Here is a 21,012-nt window from a genome sequence, read left to right on the forward strand (position 1 = left end):
AATCTTATTCGCATATTTATCTTGCCTCCAGTTCCCAGAAAAGACAATAACATGTGACGAATGTGACCCTACCTTATCAGAACCCAGAGCACTCATCTCCCGCTGGCGCCTCCCACCTGCTGAGGAGGAGAGGAGCAGAGATCCTGCTGGGGTCGTGTCAGTCAGTGCCACAGACCGCTTCTTCCGCTCTGGGAAAACAAGAGAGTGGATGGGTGCTGGGCAAAAGGAGGAGACCTCCAGACTTGTGAATGAGGCCGGGGCAGCGTTCCTTTCTCCCGGCAGTAAACGCACAGAGCTGAGAGGAGCCAGAGGTACGAACCGTAATGAGGGTACAGCAACTCCTGCGAGTGCCCCCCACTTTGCAGAGCTGGCACATGTGCTTCCTTTTGCTACTCATGACCTGCATGTCTTGCAACGCTGCAGGTTAGGATCTGCTATGAAAGTGAAAGCGCGCCATGCACCTTGGTAAAAACACATTAACTAAACGGAAGCAGAAGAGATGGGTGTTAAAAAAAAAGACAAATAAAGAGGGAAGGTACATGCGCATCTGGAACGTAGGCCATAACTCAGAACCAGTGGTACGCGTGCACCACAAAGGAGCCAATGCCGGAATCGAAACCAGTGGTGTGCGCACACCACAGAGGGTCTGGCCAGGGAGTCTGTTGTCTGTGCCACGCTGATACGCATCCTAGACAAGGATGGGAATGGGGGGAGCAAAGGCGGGACATGCGCCCGCCTTTGCCTAATTGAGTGCCGATTTTTTTCCAAAAAGCACGCTACAGCCAATGCCAGCCTGCACAAGCATGTGGTTAGCTTTCTGAAGTCCATACAAGAGGTCTCGCGCTACGCACTGCAACGCTAGGCGCGAGACCTAAAAAAAGGCGTGAGGGGGAGGTGGAGCGTCATACAAAAGGGTGGACAGTTAGGAGAAGTAGACAGAAAAACGTTGAACAGAAGCTTTAGAATTTAGTCATGTTGACTTTATTCCTCGCATCTGTTCTGACACTCAGAAAAAGAATAGGAGCCCTTTAAAGTAACTTTGGCAAGCAAGTCAGCACAGAGGTAACATTAGACTCACAATTTGTTTAGAGTAGTTCTCCAAAGAAGTGTATGTGTACAATAAGTTAAGAGCATATTTATTAATAACAGTTTCCTCACAGACATGTTCAATAATTCATACACAAACTAACCAATTAATGAAGGAATTAGACCCACAAGATTCACAGTGTTGGGCTAATTCTTTATCACTTTAAAACATGCTTTTTATTCTGCAGTGTTGGGTCACATAAACGTTACAGATTGCTGTTAATATGGGAATTAAACGTACCTGTCTGATGTTCTGTCCGACATACTCAATGACCATTTCGTCAGCTGCAATTGGCTCCATAGCAAACAGACCCCAATCATGAATGTGGCTTTTGCAGAACCTTAGCTTTTTTCGCCGGAACTGCAATAGAAAAGCGAGGTAACTACTTCAGCAGGAATTTGTAATCCAAACTCTAATTTTAGGGTAAGACAAAAGACCATCATTGCAAAATCCTTAAAATGCTTCTCCAAATTTTCATCACACTGTAAAATATAGATTTCATTCACAAGTAACACAGAAAAATATTGCTAGTTAGTGTAAACACAAGTAGAGGAACCACTGTTTGCTTCTATCACCAACCACTGGGGCATTCATCGGATATATTCTATGGTAGCAATGGAAGTTTCTTATTAAGTTGCAATGCATCCTTCCACTGATTTGGCCCTTATCATGTCTTCTGAAGGCCTGTATACCTGTTGTGGGAACTAGTTCTGTGGTCCTCAAGCAGTTAGGCATTTCCCGATTACAACTATATCAATTGGAGCCTTTCACCAGTGTCATGAGTTACTTCACTATTAGACCCAAAACAGAGCACCAAGTGCCAATTTAGCGCTTGTCGCTCAAGGTAGTGACCAAAGCATTCCAAGGGTTACTCAGGGAGGTGGTGTGGGTTAAATACTATGCAGGAAATATACAATATACACTAAGAAACCTAAGACAATGCAAAACCGGCTTTTCTGAAGAAAGAGATCACACTAAGAACTTTGTCAGAGGTTCTTCACAATCAGTATACTTCTGCCTACATGTTTTAAATAACAGGTGCTTCACAATAATCAACCACCCACCTTTGGATTCTGACACAGGTGGGGTTACAACATACGAAACCAGTATTCAGTTTAGGTAACAGACCTTTGTTTAGGAGAATTGAAAGGCAAGAATTAATGCTTGTTGATTTTATTGAAATATAGGATGGTGAACCAACAAATGGGGGAACTGAGAGTAAATACAAAAGCAGATAAGGATTTTCAGCGATACTCAGTTTTCCATTCCTGATTTTAAGACACCTACACATCCACAGCTCCAGTCAGATGAAGCTAACTGGTACAAGAGATTTGATCCAGCCTGATTTCAACTTCTTTGCCAGAAGTGGTTTGATGTACGGTTGAATGTGGTATCCTCAGCTTACTAAAGGCAAAACCATACACTAATTTGCTGAACTCTTCAGATTCTTTTAATTTTTAATGAACAGATGCAGAGCAGGTTCTTTTGAGGCACTGTGGAATAATGCCCAATTGAAAGAGACACAAATAGCATGCCTCTATGGTAAAAAGAAGCAAGTGCAATGCTTGCTGCTTAGGTTTGTTTGTAGCCTGCAGGATAAATGTTCTATGTCTGATAAAGCCTTTCATCTTTCTTCTGTCAAACACCTGGGCCCATATTACATGGAGTGCCTGAGGGGTACAACAGAAATACAAGCCCACTTTCTGTGTCACATGGTACTTTAGTACTATGGAAGACCCATTATCCAAATGAGGGAAACGCTTGAACAGTGTGCCAGCGCAATACCATGGACATAGGCTAAGGGATTGTTGCGAGGCACAGTGTCAGTGTGTCCCACACACCACAAAGCCCCCCCCCCCTCCCCACCTTCCCCTGTAGGCAGGTCCAGCCACTCATGGCACTCCCCTGTGGGGGGATCTCTATTCCTCTTTAAAGAGCAGGCCAGGTGCCACCAGCACTGTGAAATACAGAGCAGCTGCTTCAAAAATCCCATCTGCTTCCACTAAATTGCTGCTCCCAGGGCAGTTGCAAGTTTACATCTGCACTAGGGGCAACATCACAGTGGCAGTAGAGTGCACTGTCCCTGTTTGCGCCCCACTCACCCAGTTAAAATAAGCCCCCTGGGCTTCATAGTGATATCAAATATGAAAAACTGGAGCCACAAGTGTGACATTTTTATTAAGATACTTGACCAAGCTCGCTCAACAATTTGACTGAGGGTTAATCCAAGAAAATCAAGGGCCGGACTGACAAGTGAGTAGCAGTATCTTAAATAGTGTTTTACAGTCCTGAAAACAAGCAATGGCAAGGCCAATATGTCTCGCCTATTGGCTTTGTCAATCCTTTCAGCTGAGGCTGTGCTGCAGGCGAAATACACCCCCCCAAAAAAAAACCACATGATTGCCAATGCTGAATAACTAGGCAAAAAATAAAAAGATAAAAGGCATAATGATATGTTCTCGAGCATGTATCATGCATGCTCGTGGTATGTGCCAGAATGCTAAGGCGGCTAAGTTTATGTGTGCGTCACTACTATATTATTTTCTTATTTACCTTTCCAGGATTACGGTCGCCCATTGGAAGGTGATAAGCAAAAATAAGGAATGAAATGTGTCCAAAAGTTCACTTTATAAACAGAGCAGCCCAGCAGCAAAGTACATACTCCTTATGAGGGTCATCAGAATATTACTTCTATTTACCACAAGGTCTTAAAATACTTTTTTGCGGTAACAGACATACTAAAGCAGTTTAAGAATAAAGGCTTCTAAATTCTCTTAGATAAATTATCCTTCCAGATTATGTCAGACTTGTATGGTATTTTTAAGAGGTGATTAGAGCAGAGCTCAAGAGGACCCCCATCACATATGACAAGCAGCAGAAATCTGATGGATGGTGGCCTCTATTATGGAGGGTTGTTAGGGATAATTCAGTCTGATAATCTCTGGTTGGCTGAAATGTTGTTCTTTTAAAATGATGTCACTAGGACACGTTAAAGCCACAGTTTCAGCCTCTAGGCCAGGGGTCTCCAAACTGGTCATGGAAGGCCGGATCCATGCAAGATTTTTTGGATATCCCCATTGAGATACATGTAGTAATTTTAAAAATCTGGCATGGATCCAGCCCTCCAGGATCGGTTTGGAGACCCCTGCTCTAGGCTATGTTTAACATGGATCTGCTACTGTAAGTTACAGTGGGACTCTCAGCTTGACAACTGGGATGATTCAAGCATGTGAGCCTATGAAACATACAATGAGGATACAAAACTGGAAAATAGTCGTTTCATGTAACAATCTTGCCTGAATGTTGGCAGTTCGACCACGAGGATTCAACACTTCTCGATTCTCATTGGGTGCCTAAGGATGTCAGTTTTTGTACCAGGTAGGAAGGTGTGGAGTTGTGGAGAACTTTATGGGTGATGCATGCAGCCTTCACTTTGAACCGTGCCTCAATGAGGAGTCATTGCAGAGTTCAAACATTAAGGTAGATGGGGTCTAATTTCTTATGGCCTCATACAAAGTAGTAGATGAGCTTGAAGAAAGACCAGCCTCTGGATGCCCTCCCGGGTGATGACATAGCATAAAACATAGCATGTTGTCAGTTCAGCTCAGGAATTAAATGCCTGAAGCCCCAGACCAGCTGTAAGTGGTGTGCACTTTGGCCAAGGCTTGCTCCTGGAGTTCAGGGAGAGGAGGATTCCATAAACTCTTAGACAGGAATGTTAACATTTCTTTTGGTTTGAAATTAGTAAAGACAGTTTTTGTAGGACTGCGTTTCAGGTGGTGGTTAGACATCCATTTTTTAACGAGATCAAGGGTGATCGAGAGATGACTGATGCCTTTTGGGGATGAGATCTTCAGGTAAATCCTCATAACGTTCACATACTGATATAGAATTAAAATCACTTTATGACTGTTCCTTCGATGGTCATCCATTTCTTAACCCCTTCCATGCTCATGACGAGCTGAGCTCGTCATGAGGCACAGTTGAGCTGTGCTGATGACGAGCTGAGCTCGTCATGAGGCACAGTTGAGCTGTGCTGATGACGAGCTGAGCTCGTCATGACACCAGCAAAATGGTAATTTCCAGCACAGGGGAAAAATAACCACAGCAGCCATGTGGTTAAGGATGTTAATCACAGAACAGTAGCTGACCAAACTGAAGGCAGCTGAGCAGCCTAACGCATCAGATCCAAGAGTTAAGGAAGCAGAGGAAGTCATCCTCAATTTATTAATGGGCTATCTCCATGCTGTAACATCCTGTATATGACTGGATATAGCGATATAGTTGAAATGCTACACAGCTTTCTAACACCTTTCCTAAGAAGAGCAGTACTGACACTGGGTGAATGTTATTTAGATTCCTGGTGTTCGAGTAGGGATTTTTCAGGGTGGAAGATACCTGGCCTATTTTCTGACTGTCAAGGAAAACACCTTGCATCAGTGAGGAGTTTAACAGGGAGGCCCATTGTGGAAGCAGATTTAGTTATTTTCATGTTCAAAGTGATAGGCAGTGTGTGGGATGAGACATTGGAAGGTTTGATCTTAGTTATAGTTTGGGATGGAGGAGCCTTATAGAAGAGATAATTCAATAAACCTACCATTCTCTGCAAAGAAAGTGGCAAATTCTTCACATTTAGTAGGAGGTATGTTGGCCATATTGGTGAGTCAATTTTATTGTTGGTAAGGTCGAAGAGAAGTTTTAGACCGTTTTAGCAACATCTAGAATAAATTTTATGTGACCGGTTTAAAAATATTTGACTTGTAATCTCTTCTGACAGCCCTAAGGGAAGAAAGACTGGAGAGAGAGAGAGAGAGGACAATTGTCTCACGTTTTCCTCAAGTAGTTCCATTTGTTTTCTTTGGGCATAAAGTGCTAATGAGTACAAAGGGAGAGAAGATTTGGAGTTTTCCTATTGCTTTTCAGCAGAGCATCCACTGTTGTGGCATTTATGTCCCTGTTGGAGCTGGTGGGGGAAGAATACCCCAATCCCTGTGCACAAGGTTGCTTGTGTCAGTTTCTGGTATGGAACCAGGGGTTTTCTCACTTATATCGGCCGGATATTTTCTGGTGGACAAAGGATAGCTGGAAAGGAATTCAAAGGTAATCAGACTTGTCCACTGGAATAGGGTTATCAGTAGCCAGAAGTGTGCTCTTGAAAAGCTCATCATACTTCAGAAGTAGAAGTCTATCCTGATGTAGGTTTATGGAGCCATAGTAAAAGTCTAGCCTTGAGGATTTTTTAGACCTTTTCCATCCCTTTGCCTCAGAATATAAAACAATACAAGCAGAGTTTGTGAGAATTGTCAAAAAGAAACTTCCTCCTGCCACAGGTTTCACTTGGTCTAAAAATACTTTTGAGAGGAGTCAAATATGTTCTAGTCTTGTCTGATCAAGAAAAATCCTAGCAATTATAGATATTCTCTCAAAAATAAAGAAACAATCAAGAATAGCCAACTTATCTGTGAATGACTAAGCAGTGCTCAATGGATTCCATTCACATATGACCTATTATAAATTTGATTTGTGGTGTCCCCAGCATAGAAGGGTTAATGCTGTCCTTTACGCTGACTGGCTAGGTGTGGGTCTTTTGAAATTATGTGGATAGGCTACTTTTGTGGCAAAGTTGAAGCTTTTCTGGCTATGTTTAACACTATATTGCTCTCTATGATCACTATAGGACTCAAATCATGAAGATGGGGATTTACGCAGGTTTATCTAGGAAAGATCCAATATTAGAGAATCAAAAGTATAGTAAAGAAGCTATGCTACAGGGAAGGCACAAATTCAAGTGAAAGGAAAGCCACTGAAAAAGAAGCGAGCAAATGAAAGTGACAGTCAACCAAAGGTAAGCAATGGGCTTGCCCACCGCCCGTTGTAAGTATTGGTACGGTTCAAGTCTTTGTTAACAGGCAGCTTAAAAGCAAAACTAAAAACAACAATAAAAAACAAAATAAAAACTTGGGATCTGCTAATTGTACTTACAAAGGGGACAGGACCTGGACCCATTAGAAACACACCTGTGTGGCGCAGGCTACACAGCTAGCTTTAATATGAAGAGTTATATTTTTTGTTTATGCTAATGCTAAAGGGGGATTTAATACCACAACAGTAAAAAACTCCAGTCAATGTAACTTCTTTAAATAGCCCAAGGTACATTTATAGAATAGAGCCTTTTGTAAAAGTGCCTTTAGGATAACCTCCATGAAAAAGGAATAAAGCAGAAAGGTATGTGTGGGAAGTTCCTTGTCCATTTCCCACCCATGACTGTTTTTATTTTTACTCATTTCCCATTATAAAAAGTCTTGCAATGCAAATGGAGAAAAGGAACGTTTCCCAACAAGCAATAATGTAATATGCCTAAAAGTGCAACCATTCACTAACCTTCAATTGATTGAATTTGAGGAGGTCACTATCACAGCTTCCAGTAAATGATGACAGTAGCCTTCGTTGCTCTGATCTTCGCTCGGATCCAGCTCGAGTGGAAGCGTGGGGCTGGGCTGGAATACTCATTCCCTGCAGAAAATAATAAATAACATGTTTACTTTTACTTTGAGGATTTAATGCAGGTTTGAACTTGGTATCCTTGGAGTACCAGATACAGAACTTTAATTGGGAGAATGGTCAGTAATGGAAATAGCACCAATGTCTGCCACTATAAACAAGTGCCTTTTTTTTATTAGGCAGGGGGAAAAAACTATTTTTGAGCAGAATTGTTGCACTTTGGTTTAGAAAATAAACTTTATTGTTCCCACATATATTTTCCAAAAGTTCGAACAAGCGTAAACTAAATTTAATTAAGACAGGGGAAGCACACAATGACTGCTATCTCAAAGCTTTGCAGTACTAAACCACATTAATGGGCTTGTTTAACTACACTACCGCCATACCTTCCCAATGAACCAAAATCCCATGGGAGTCATGTTCTGCAATATCGAGCACAGCACCCAGTAGCTTAATGTACCATTATGCTTTACACATCTACATCATTATGCCTTTCATGATCGCCCAATGAACCAAACACCCATATACTATGCCTGCTCAGCAACTGGAAGCAGGCTACCCTCCACTATAATGCAAAACAGCTTTGTTTATTCTCTCTACATCTTTATACCACTATGAATGCTAGCTGCATGACTCCTGTGAATTGACTAGCCACAATTGTAAAGATTTTCGAACAATTAACTACAAGCAAGACTGCCTCGTGGCAGAGGCAGGTGGGAAGCTCCATATAGTTAGCATTTTTAATAAAAACGTCAATTACTAGTAATGGGCAGCTTTAGAATCTATATTAAGATATAATTCTACAGTTTATTACATCACAACACTCAAACTTCCTGACGAGAAATCACTTGAACATGTCCGATGTAATTAGTTAATCAGCCCCACGACAGACACATCATTGTGTGCAATAGCTATTTTGAACTTTCTATTTTTGAATGACTTTCCACATCTCTCTAGACCCTCCCGTCATGTATAATGTAACCAGAAAGTCCAGCCAACACATTTTAAAATCGGAAGAAATCTCTAGTAAAGAACTGAGTCACACATATTTGTGCAGAATGCCACGCCTAATCTTTGATGTTTTCAAAATCATTTCCCCCAAATCTCTTTGGTCTTTAAATAGGTTTTGTATGATCTTTTAAGGAAAGTACCCGTTTCCTATTGGAGTCCCCAAGATGCATTTATATTGTCAGTATATAATGATGAACTGCTGAAAGAACACACACATTTCTTATCCTGTTTTCCACAAGAAAACAAGGCAATATTAGGATTAAGTGATAAAAGGAAAAATATTAACCAGATTACTATTAACCCTTCACTCTTAGTAATTTTCAAGCTCTACTCTAAATATTGATCTATTATCTATGTATGTATGTATGCATGCATGCATTCATGGATGCGTTGGAAACTGGGTTTTTGTTACAGTAGTCTCCACACTTTTTGCCTGGTATACTTAATTCTTTGCAGCAGCCAAGGCTTGAAGTACCCAGACCGGACATTAACACTGAGGAAAATCGACCTGCATGTCGAGGGACTTCATGGACAGTAAGAGCCACAACAAGAGTGCCCCAGCTGCCTTGTTTGCCCCCTTCTGAAGAAACCAAAGACAAAAAGTGTGTCTTTGACCGCCGCCAACCCATCGACTCAAAGTACCAATGCATCCGCGTTCCGCAACCAGAGTTCAAGAGAGGTGACAGTGCCAATAGGGTCCCCAGGCCAACAGGAGCTAAGCCCACCCTTTGGTTTGTCCAGACTGGACTTCCAGTCGCTGCCCGCAGCCTCTTTCTGCAGGTCCTCTCCAACCATGAGTGACCCCTGCACAGATATCTGACTCCAAAAGACACCACACACCAGAGCCCCACAGCCCGAGGAGCAGTGGACCAGTGGTGCCCCCACGTGCAAGAAGGACTCAAGAGGGCTGAGCTCCCCACGTGAGCTCCCAGGGACTAGTCCCGCAGTCCCAGCTGGTGTCCTTTCCCTAACAAGACTGTTCACCATTTAAGTGAACAGGACACCAGACGCTGTGACACACCTCTGTACCCAGACGCCCCAAATCCTCCAGATGTGACCTGTTGGTGTGGCCCCATACTCACCTTAAGTTCAGAAGAACAGTCCCATGAATTGCTGTTAAGTGCCCGAATGCAGTACATGTTTTTCCCCAATAGGATAACCTAACCGCTCCCAAAAATTGCACTAAGTGTTAACTTTAGAAAACTGTCAAAATTCATAACTCGGAAAGTATTTGATTCCGATTCAACATATTTGCCAATTATGTTTTGACATAGAAGAGTTAGGTCACAGACAAAATAGTGGCAGAGCAAGGGTGCCTTGGGCTCGTATGAACACATGGCAAATGAGCCTTGTTGCCTCAAATATGGTAGTAAAATAGAACCACAGTTAGGGAGCAATGGGCATCTCAAGCCCCAGGGCCATTGTTACCACTGGGCCTGACAAACCAATATAAGAGGAAAAGATGATGGTCGGGAGAAGAGCAGCTGAAGAAATGAGTGAGAAAGAGAAAAGTAATGAGTGAAACAGAAAACATGGCTGAAGAAGTACCTAAATAAAAGCAGTAGAGGAAATCATTTGGGACTGCAAACAAAGTACAAAAAACTATCAGGATTGTTTGTGGTAATGTTTTAAAACTATAACCAAAAGAGTGCAGGCCTAGCTATGGAGCGACGGAGTGCTGTGCATTATGTGGGGATTGTGGTTGGGAAGCGATCTACAAGTCAATGTACATCAAGTGTGGATTACACAAATACATTTCACACTTGTTGTTTAAGCACAGGGAGATTAGGCTATTTGCCCACAATCAGGCACTGTTGCACTGAGGCCAGGATTTGAACCTTGGTCCCCAGATTTTAAAGATGGAAGCCCTAGACCACATCTCCTCCCCAGATAAGGCATCCTGTACAATACCCAGTCTATTCATCTTTTAATCCAAAATGCATACAATGATCTATGTGCTCAAAGGCTTAAATTATTGATCCACTTCTGCCATTCAGCTTACCCTTTAAAATAGTGTAGCTTTTGCTGCTTAAGGCTACTTCAATTTTGCTATTGCTATAAGGAAACTACACAGCATTCCAAAACCCAGATTACTCCAAAACCATTTTTTTCTAAATACAGATAGTTCGAAATCATATTTTATTGCCCACATTATGTAAAGTTAAATAATCTGGGATAACAGAAAGAAGCTACTGCTAGTTTTGAAGATCTACAAACTCGGATCATGAAACAGCACACTAAGAAATCTACATATTATATAACATTTAATATTGTAGGCCTTTAGGTTAATCTTTTTGTTGAAATACCTCATGTGAAAGTAATACAGAGAGAACTGCAACATCTATAAATCATTATACATACCTGTGTATCAACTGGAGGTTCATCAGCAATTGCACGGCTATTGAGGTATTTAGCTTTATCTCGGTTATCAATTTTGTAATATCCTTCACTGCGGGCACAACCTGTAACATGTTCCCTAAGCCCGTCTTCTCTCCTTTTCTTCTTCGGAGAAATAACACTGGTTGGTAGAAGGCGGTTAAGGACAAAAAATATTTTTGCACTTGAATGCATTTACTGTAGGCATATGGCAACAGATTAAAAATTAGATCTAGTTTGCTGAAGTGCCAGTAGTTATACAATAATGGCCACTGAGAGAAAAGTAACAAGGACCAGCTAGCTAGTACATTGATGCACAATGTACATTTGGCCTTTTGTTCCCAAGCAAAATCTAGGAACAAGGTGAAATTATGAGGCTTGTTGAAAATGTATTTTACAGGAAAGATTATATATTAGGATTCTTAAAAAATCTGCACATGTAATGTGTAGGTTTATTGAAACGAACATCTATTCAACATTGATACAACTGCAAGCCAGTCAATGAAAACAAGATGAATGAAGGAAGACCATTTGATTAGAGTATTATGCAAGACTGATATTAATTGACAACTACAGCATTCGTAAATGCAACTTAAATATTTAATATAAATATAGTCAATTAGTTGGATACAGTTCAGTTTTTGATCAAAATTCTTCTCAAATGATCATAGGGCACTTCTCATAGCTATTCTGATAAAAATAGGAACAAATATTTTTCGCTCAGATGGACAGTAATCTAAGGTGATGCCCACAATTGCAACCAACAACTCAGTTCTGAGTCAGTTGAATCAGACCAATTACATGATATACCCATGATAGGTTTATTTGGGGAAAGGCATGTCACCCTCTGAATCAACTGAAGGGAGTAGGTCCTCTCTTAATTGGATGTTCTTCTGGATAACCAGTTTTCCGCACTCCAAGATAAAGAGGTACTCCAACCAAAGCCATAATCATGGAAAACAAATGTAAGGAATACTGCTGAAACAGCTGATGAGCTGTGAAATTTTTGTTTACCAAATATCAAAAAACACTTGCATAATTTGGTTGTCTTTTTCACAGGTACGGAAACACATGATTTATTTTGAAAAGGTCACAGTAATCCACTTATACATGTTCAATAGGAAAAAAGCGAACTATTCGGCAGCAACATTAGAAGAACGACCTGCAACTGAGGGAATATTTCTCATTAGTCACTTGGAGAATTAAGTGATTCTGATCACTGTCCACAGTACCACTGCACATATTCGATCACTAGGAACAACTGATATTATGCCACCGGAAAATGTGCATTTTTCCAATCGCGCTGAGGGTTTTGAAGCAAGCATGGGTATATGGAAGGACCTTTAATCCTAATACCTGTGTGCCACTGGAAAGAAGACTTCTGATTTGTTTTTCATTTCCAAATGATAGGAGATTTATTCTGGGTTTGTCTAGACACCCGTGTATGCATCCTGGTTGTAAGCAGGTAGTTTCACTAAATTAAGCATTGTCTCTTCGTCAGGATTCAATCTCAGAGTCAAGTCCAATAAAATAAAGAGAACTCTTTATTTCAGCACACTCATGCTGAAATAAAGAGGAGGGCAAGGAGCATGACATTGGAGGCAAGGTGCCTTAAATAAGTTTGCTTCCATGTGAACTAAGTTTTGGTAAGCAACCGTCTCCCACCACAAGAAAACGTAGCCACAGTAAGGCTGCAAAATCCTCTTATCTAACCCTCTCTTCTAAATGCTTCATAAAGATGGGCCTTCCCGACTGCAAAATCCATAGTCTAAAATGTCTTCCCAGGTTAGTCCTAGAAAGAAGTTTTGCCACCACCTGCCATGGATCCTGAAGTTGAAACAGAACTAAAAGATAAATGTCTGTGCTACACTCTGGAGTCCTATACAATATCAATACACCTTGATAAATGTCACCTTATTAGAACACATCCAGTGAATATGCACATGGGGAAGTTGACAAACAACTGGAAAAGGTACAAGCCTTTCGAAATTCATCTATAATATTGTTGCACTTACTGAATGAGCATGATTGTATAAGTGTAGAGAAAAAGACACAGTTGTAGAGTACACTTGGATATACACACAAGATTAGTAATATGAAACTAGCAGCCTTTGCTTCTTTGTAGCCTAGAATAACACCACGATGGACGACTTAAAAAACAGAGTAGACTTTCTAAAGTTATAAGTTATTTCCAAGTAGGATTTAATAGCTAACGAACCAGACAAGGATGAATAAAGCCTGCCGAATGTGTGTTGCTTCATAAGCTGCACTAAGTTTCTGGATTTCAGAACCTAGCCGGGAGCTCCCAAATATATACCTCTGAGAAGGTTGGATTACTGAATCCATCAGGAGTCCAAACATTTCCTTAAACTAAAATATTCAAATGTGGTTCTCATAGTTGGTTCCACTGAAAAACACAATTTTGTGTTGCAATACTCGCAGTAGCCATTGCACCAGTGGATCCACATGGATGAATAATGCCTAGATAGATTGTTTCAGTTTCCTTTCCAAAAGATGCATCTTGCAGAGTTGCTATACACTAGACCTCATCCTATTCACTAATCCAAGCCTTGATCTTATCAGTTTTGCCCAAAGCGCCTTCTCCATCACAGTAGGTCTGAGAAGTATGAGTCACTGGTAGAGAGGTGTGGCTCACTGGTTAGAGGCGGCAGACCCGGAGGCTGAGAACGGCCCGGGACCAGGGTTCGATTCCCGACGCGGCAGGGTCGAGGACCAGGGTCAGCGGACTGATAATTCTCGCCTCGGTGCCCACTTTGGGCAGTGATCACACTCGGTAACTCTGGGCATTAAACTTGCCTCATCTCTACAACGGCCCCCCACAGACGCCGGGGATGCCTGGCTTCACCTTGGAGATACCCAGCATGGGACCATCTCACAGGGAAAGCCAGGACGGGTTCCCCAGCGGTCATTCGCGCCAGGATACTCCGGTAGTAATTGACCGCGCTACAAAACACCTTACATTTACATTTACATTAGGTTACAAAGTTTCCAGCCTTATTTTAGTTTGTTTGGCTAAGACTTCCAAAAGTAGTCAGATAAAGCAGATTTCATTACAATATAATACACTTTTTATCTTTTCTGTATTACTTCTGTGACTGTCACCTACTCATCAGAAATGGTAGGTGGAATAGAATTTCTTGTTGCGAGCGCAGGTACAAACTGCAAAGATGTTAGAGAAGAACCAGTATAAACAGTGTTGAGCTCTTGAGAGTTGAACATTGGCTCATTATAAAGGAGAAGGAAGAGGAGGAGGGTATAGAACAGTTGTATTAACATAGGCATTTATTTTTTGATAGAACAATCTTCCCACAGATTCCAAACATTTTGAAATAACCCTAGTCATTAAACTGGGTTCTGGAAACCTGTATCTTCAGCAAGCGATAGAGAAACACCTGTCACAGTCATTAAGACGACTTATCACCCTCCACTATCCATACAGGATAAAAGGAAAAGAGAAAGCTACACTGACAATCAAATTTAGAAATAACATTCTTGAAGAACAACACATATCCTAAATCAGAAAGGAGGCTGCTGGATGAAGTTGGATCACAGGACATTAAGTGCATTTTTCTTGAAAAGCACTGTAACATGCTTTTGGATGGATATTACTACAGGAGCCCAAAGGAAACTCCCTGGAGACTAATGCCTGTACGGTGGCTGAAACGGGGCTTCTGTTAGAAGTCAAATATAAAAATATAAAAAATATAAAAATAAGTTTCAGCTTGCTTTGTGCAGGGCAAATTATTAAAAGGAAGCTGGTAAATGCTGAGAGGAACTGGGAAAATGCTCTCTGGATGAGCTGTCCACAGCCTTGAGCTCGAAGTACAATGTAGGGTTTTGGACTACTCTGGCACGGAGGGAAAGGGGTGGTAGGAAGGCGATAGAGTATTTTTTTGCAACCATAAGACTGGGTAGCACAGTTTTCCAATTTATACTCCTGTAGTGTGGGCACAGCAAGGACAGTTTTTAATCCTTAGTCGGCAGCAAAGCTAAAGACACAAATTAATCTGACACGAGTACAGGGAGACGGCAGAGACAATTAGGTCTAGTTCTTTAACAAAATGCCATGCTCGGACCAGATCCCAAATGAACTCTTCAAATCACATTTGGAAGTTTAGGGCTCCTATTTGAACCACCATTAAATTCCATCTTAAAAAGAATGAAGATTCGCGCTACTATGCTTTTTGCACAAATTATTCCAATCTATAAGAAAGGCTTACATAGCGATACGAGTAACTATTGTCTGATTAGCTTAATTAATCTTCCACAGAAGATATTCTGTAAACAAGTTGCGGTACACCTCCTGAACTAGATTGAGAAAGAAACGTAATTTCCAATATCCAGGTGGGGTTCAGAAGTGGTACTAGTATGGTCAATCAGCTATTCAGGTTCAACTGCATCATCTGGAAGGCAGTAGCAGTCACAACAGGAGGAGTAGAAATTGAATTTTTGTAATATAGCACCACAAACATAATTGAGACTTTCACGAACTGTGGGGTATTCTACCATCTCTCTGAAATGAGAGATTTTCACCCTTTTTTCTACGGGAGATTACTGATATTCTCCCACCTCCTTTTTCTCTCCGAACGCACGGATCATATGACCAGAGATGAACATGTAAAATGTTGTCTCTCACTTGCTTTTATGTAAATACAATTACTTGATGTATATTTGATGATCATGAGATAATGTATCTCGCAATTCCAATATTCTCTGTATTGTATCTTTTCCCAGCCCTGATGAAGTCGTGGGTTCCTGCCCAATCGACGAAACACGTGTTGGCTGGACTTGGGGAAAGCCTCAAAGATTAAATTAATCACAATTTCTACTTGACTTGTATTAATTCTGTGAATTGAAATATTGCAATAATTTTTCTGCTGAATAATTTCTGTTGGTGTGATAGGTTCTGTACATAGATTTTGCAGAATGTCCATCTTATGATACGTTGACCAAAGCGTTGCCCTTGGGACTAGGTGGAAGGCTGCGCGCAAGTCAACAAAGGCTACAAAAAGTAGACTCCTGTTGACTGCTACTGCCTTCCAGAAGATGCAGTTGAACCTGAATAGCTGATTGACCATACTAGTACCACTTCTGAACCCCACCTGGATATTGGAAATATGAGATTTCCATTGAAATGAATGGGCAGTGCATGACAAGTTACCCTTGTCATTAGCATCCAAGTGGTTAATGATATTTAACTCTGCAAAAAGCAAACATTGTAAATGTAGGCTGTATTCCAAGAACACCACCATAGAACAAGTTTTTAATTTTGATTCAGGGATAAGACTTACTTCAAATTTAGATTTGTCTATGCACGTCCAAAATTCCCATAGCTCCTTGCTATATTATACTTTGTTAGTTGAAGATTTTTTAATAAACTATAATTTAAGAGCTGCTCCGGCAATTGAGATTTACAATATGAAGTCTCTGGGAACCGTTTTGAATGGCTTGGAAATTTGGGGCCACGTTAAGTGCAATATTCTTTCAGTCGCAGAAAATAGATTCAATAGGACCCTTTTTCCCTTCCTAGTAGTTTGCCTTGGACTCCTTGCACCTTGATTTGGATTTTAGGAAAACACAGCCTGCTCGGGAGCATATAGGAAACCTTTAAGACATCTATTGTCCCTTCCTGGCACCCAAAAAACACCATGGTTATTGTATGATAGAACCACACTCATGAAGCTGGAGTGGGAGAGGGTGTGGGTGAGGGCAGAGAAATGCAACTCCATCACTTCAACTGAAATCAAGCAGGCATATTGCAAGTATGTATCTGCAGACACCATACGCAATAGTAGAGGTACCTGGAGACTAATGTTTTGTACTTTGATGGTTTACACGGCATACAGCTATTGTGGATTGCTTTTATTTTGTTTTTTATGTATCTGTGCTTTTATAATCTTACCTGTTTGAAAAAACGTCTTTATTGAGGACGATGATAGACATTTCTTAACTACAGTTTCTCATCATCTCAAAGAATCAGTAGCTAGCCCAAAACATTAAAGATGAAAGGTGGCCTAGGTCAACAAAGTGCTGAAACATTGCTCATCCAAAACAAACACCGTTTCAAACACCCACATCTAGCAAATAAGGTTAAGCAAAGGAATGGACACAAACCCATGTAGAAACAGTTGGCAAATTTCTTACAATGTCACTTCTGGTCAGGTCGGAAGTTGTCTCCAGGGGCGGCTTAGGCACGTGCAAGCTATGCACCTGCACAGGGCCACCAAACCCCAGGGGCCACCACGCCAATATATATCCTTAATATAATAATCCTCTGAGGATGGATACATATTTGTGTGGTGGCCCCTGGCAGGGATTTGACGGCCTCCGGCTCTGTTCCACTTCCAAACACCCTGATTCTCTCCCCCCCCCCCCCGCGCTCCCCCCTCTTCACTGGCCTCCTCGCTACGCCCCGCCCGGACCCACTCTTCGGGCCCCCTACCTACGCTCCCTGCCCAGGGCGGCCATGAGCCTAGAGCCGCCCCTGTTGTCTCTTTTAGCTTAGTTGAACGAACCCAGAAACCCTTGTATGCTCTTTAAAATTTCACGGCGGATCTTAAGCAAAAGAGTAACCATTTTTTTATTAAACGGTTTGCAATGTAAGAAATATGGAAATCTAGTTATCCAACTGTGATCCTTAAGACAACATCAAAAATAAATGTTTTAGACTTAGAAAAAAAAAAGAACGCACAAGAGGTGAGCAGCAGCAGTTCCAGGATGTCAGAGTAACAGCTCTTCCATGGCCGTTCTAGTAGGACTTTGACCACTCAGTGGAACTTTAATGTCCTCAAACCCAAAAGAAGATTTGGAACTGGTGAAAATACGTAATGCAGGCTGAAGCGCTAATTTAACAGAAAACCTTCAGCAGAAATTTCCTGGAGCATAAATGCAGGAAAACATTTACATGCAGTTTCTCACTCTAGGGGACTTGGTTTCTCCCCGGCAGATGGCATGGTTAGTGCACGATTATTATGCTTGACCTCTGCTTCACACAAAAATGCAAAGTGGTAGCCTCTCCTGAAGAACCCATTTCTATTCCGGACTAAAGCATAGGTAGTTTCAACAAAGTTGGGAAGATAGGAATATAGAAATATTGTTTGAAATACTTCACTAAAATATCCAGATTGTCTGTAAAACTGGCTGAAAACCATCGCAAAATAATGGCTTACTATGACATTACTTAAAATAGACACAAATACTGGAAAATTTCAAACTGGCTGTGACTGCATTCTTTTAGAGAAAATGTTCCTTGTCCAGGAATCAGAAGAAAACAGAACTCTAGAACATGACAATGTCTGTTCTTGTCTGGCAGGATATGGATCAAACTAAAAAACAAAGCACTAAGCATGAACATCAATGTAAATCCAAGGTAAAATTATATATGTATTTTTTTTGCCACTGACCAGTGTGGAAAGCAAAAAAGCATAATTTGGTGAAGCTGCACTGGTGAGAAAAGTGATAGATAGAATAAAGCACTGTTTCATTAGAGTACATGGAAGTCCCATTTGAAAGACTAAGTAGTTTTAGGATGTGCATTTAGTGAGTATTGTATGAGTCAGACAATGTATTTGTTTGATATCAAGTTATCACCATCTCAGTTTGAAGAACCAAGAAGGGGAGCCAGCTACTGCACAAAATATTCCGGGTTTAGGTTTACTGTTGAGAAAGAATTATGTACACGAAAAACAAAATTGTATGACTTTAATAAGCAACTGCCTACCAACTGATCTCACGAAAACAGTTTGGCAACCATGTACAAAATAGACTGTTCACTTTGACAGTTTCTCTGTCAATGCCTTTGAACACAGTGGCAGCTGTTCACATATAAATACTGTTTGAGTGTATAGTGTGGCTTTTCACCCTAGGGGCTACCCAGGCGCTGGGGTTCTGCGGCCTTAATCGAACAGCAAGGTCTGGAGTCCCTTCCTGAAGTCGGTGAGTGAAGGAGAGGTTCAAAGGCAGATGTCGTTCTAGGATTAGCCGGCGAGGTAGGAGAAGGAAGGGCCTTTGCTGCGGCTCCAACAGATGCGGGGGAAACGTGCACGGGTGGCAGAGCGGAGATGTCTGACGCGTTGGTGGAAGGTCAGGCGGTGTTTGATGTAGGCGAGTCCAATGTTGTGCAGGGCTTTGTAGGTGTGGGTCAACAGCTTGAACAGGCATCTCTTGAAGATGGGGAGCCATTGGAGGTTTCTGAGGAGGGGTGATACTGGTCTGTCTGGGCAGGTTGAGGATAAGTCTAGCTGCAGTGTTCTAAATGGTCTGGAGTTGTGTGAGGAGCTGTGTGGTGATTCCGGTGGAGTCTGCGTTTCCGAAGTCATGACGGCTGGAGACGAGGGCGTGGGCGATTGTTTTCCTGATGTTAAAGTCTATTAATTTGAAGATCTTATGGAGCATGCGCGGGTGTGGAAGCAGGAAGAGGACACAGCGTTTACTGCTACGGAATGGTGAGTTGGCTGTCTGGGATGATGCTGAGATTGCAGGCTGGTCTTAGGGGGTCGTGGCGAGCCGAGTGCAGCAGGCCACTAGGTGTCGTCCCAGGGTGAGGTGCGGTTTCCAAAGATGAACACTTCCATCTTGTCCGTGTTCAGCTTAAGGCAGTTAGACTTCATCCAGTCAGCGACGCTGGTCAAGACGTTCCGGAAATTAGATCTAGTGGTGGCAGGGTCTTCCGTGAAGGAGAGGACGAGTTAGGTGTTGTTGTCATATGAGAAGATATTGAGTTTGTGGATGTGGATAATGTCAGCCAGCAGTATTATGTAGGTGTTGCAGAGGGTGGGGCTGTGGGAGGAGCACTGTGGGATGCCGTAGATGATGCTTTTGGGTTCAGAGGTGAGGGGCGGGAGGCAGATCCTCTGTGTATGTCCTGTGATGAAGGAGGTGATCCACTTGACGATGTTAACCCGGATACAGATGGTGTGAAGTCAGGAGAGGAGGGTGTGGTGTGGTGTGGTGGGATTTGGTGTCAAAGGCCACAGAGAGGTTGAAGAGGATCAGGGCTGTAGTCTCACCTTGGCTGAGGAGGCATCTGATGTTGGTAGCGGCAATGAGGCAGTCTTGGTGGTGTTGCTGGAGCGGAAGCCGGTTTGGGAGGTGTCGAGCAGGGTGTTTTTTTTCCAAGTGTTCGTTGAGCTGGGCATTGATGGCTTTCGCCAGGACCTTGGTGGGAAAGGGGAGCAGGGAGATGGGCCAGTAGTTCTTACCTTTGCTAGGTTCAGCGGAGGGTTTCTTCAGGAGTGGTTTAACTCAGTGAGTTTCCATGCGTCGGGGATGGTGGCCGTGGTGAAGGGCGAGTTGAGAATGTTCATGAGGGCACTGCTGATTTCTATCCATCCCAGGTTGAAGATGTGGTGGGGGCAGGAGTCTGTCAGTGCTACGGAGTGGATCGAGTTTATGATGGAAGTGGTGGTCTGAGTGAGCGGTTTACAGTCAGTGATCAGGTGGTTATCACTGGCGTCAGAGGATGTCAGGAGGTGGTCGAGGTCAGTAGCTTGTGTGCCGAAGTTGTTGTTGATATCTGACATCTTCTTGTGGAAGCAGTCTGCTAGAGTGTTGCAGGGGGCCTTGGAAGGGTGGATCGTGTTTTCAAAGGCAGCAGTGCTGGCAAACTCTGACGATGCTTAAGAGTTCCTTAGTGTGGTCGGTGTTTGCCTCAATGCAGTTCTTTAGGGCGTTCTACTTGGCCTCCCTGAGGCAGTGGTGGTATTTGCGGAGGGCTAACTTGAAGGTGGTGAGGTCCGAGGAGTTTCTGCTGAAGTGCCATTGTATCTACAGTCGCTTGCATTCGCGCTTAGAGGGGAGGGGGAGGGGGCGGGGTTGTTGAAGCTCAGGTGTGAACCAGCTGGCGTAGTGGAGATATGGCACTTATGCTTTCTGCAACTCCCCCGTAGGGTGTGCAAGTCGATTCACAAGTCTCCACAAATAAAAAGACTTTAAACTGCCGAAATAAAGTCCAAGTACCTTTGCAACCAAAAGAATATAATTGTAAGTAAAAACATCAAGTACCAATTCAAGAGCAA

The 21,012-nt window shown here is 42.3% G+C and overlaps 1 protein-coding gene across 4 annotated transcripts in view; it reads right to left on the reverse strand.

Moving 5' to 3' along the window:
• Window positions 1-21,012, reverse strand: part of SETD1B (SET domain containing 1B, histone lysine methyltransferase) — a 402,280-nt gene that overhangs the window by 76,768 nt on the left and 304,500 nt on the right. For all 4 annotated transcript variants that reach the window (XM_086942988.1, XM_086942987.1, XM_086942986.1 and 1 more), the window contains exons 14-16: window positions 10,961-11,124; window positions 7,469-7,600; window positions 1,328-1,447 (exon numbers count right to left, since the gene is read on the reverse strand). In XM_086942988.1, coding sequence (XP_086799114.1) covers window positions 1,328-1,447; window positions 7,469-7,600; window positions 10,961-11,124 — 416 coding nt within the window. The remainder of the gene's footprint in view (window positions 1-1,327; window positions 1,448-7,468; window positions 7,601-10,960; window positions 11,125-21,012) is intronic.

Source organism: Lissotriton vulgaris, chromosome 11, assembly GCF_964263255.1.
Source record: "Lissotriton vulgaris chromosome 11, aLisVul1.2, whole genome shotgun sequence".
NCBI lineage: Eukaryota > Metazoa > Chordata > Amphibia > Caudata > Salamandridae > Lissotriton > Lissotriton vulgaris.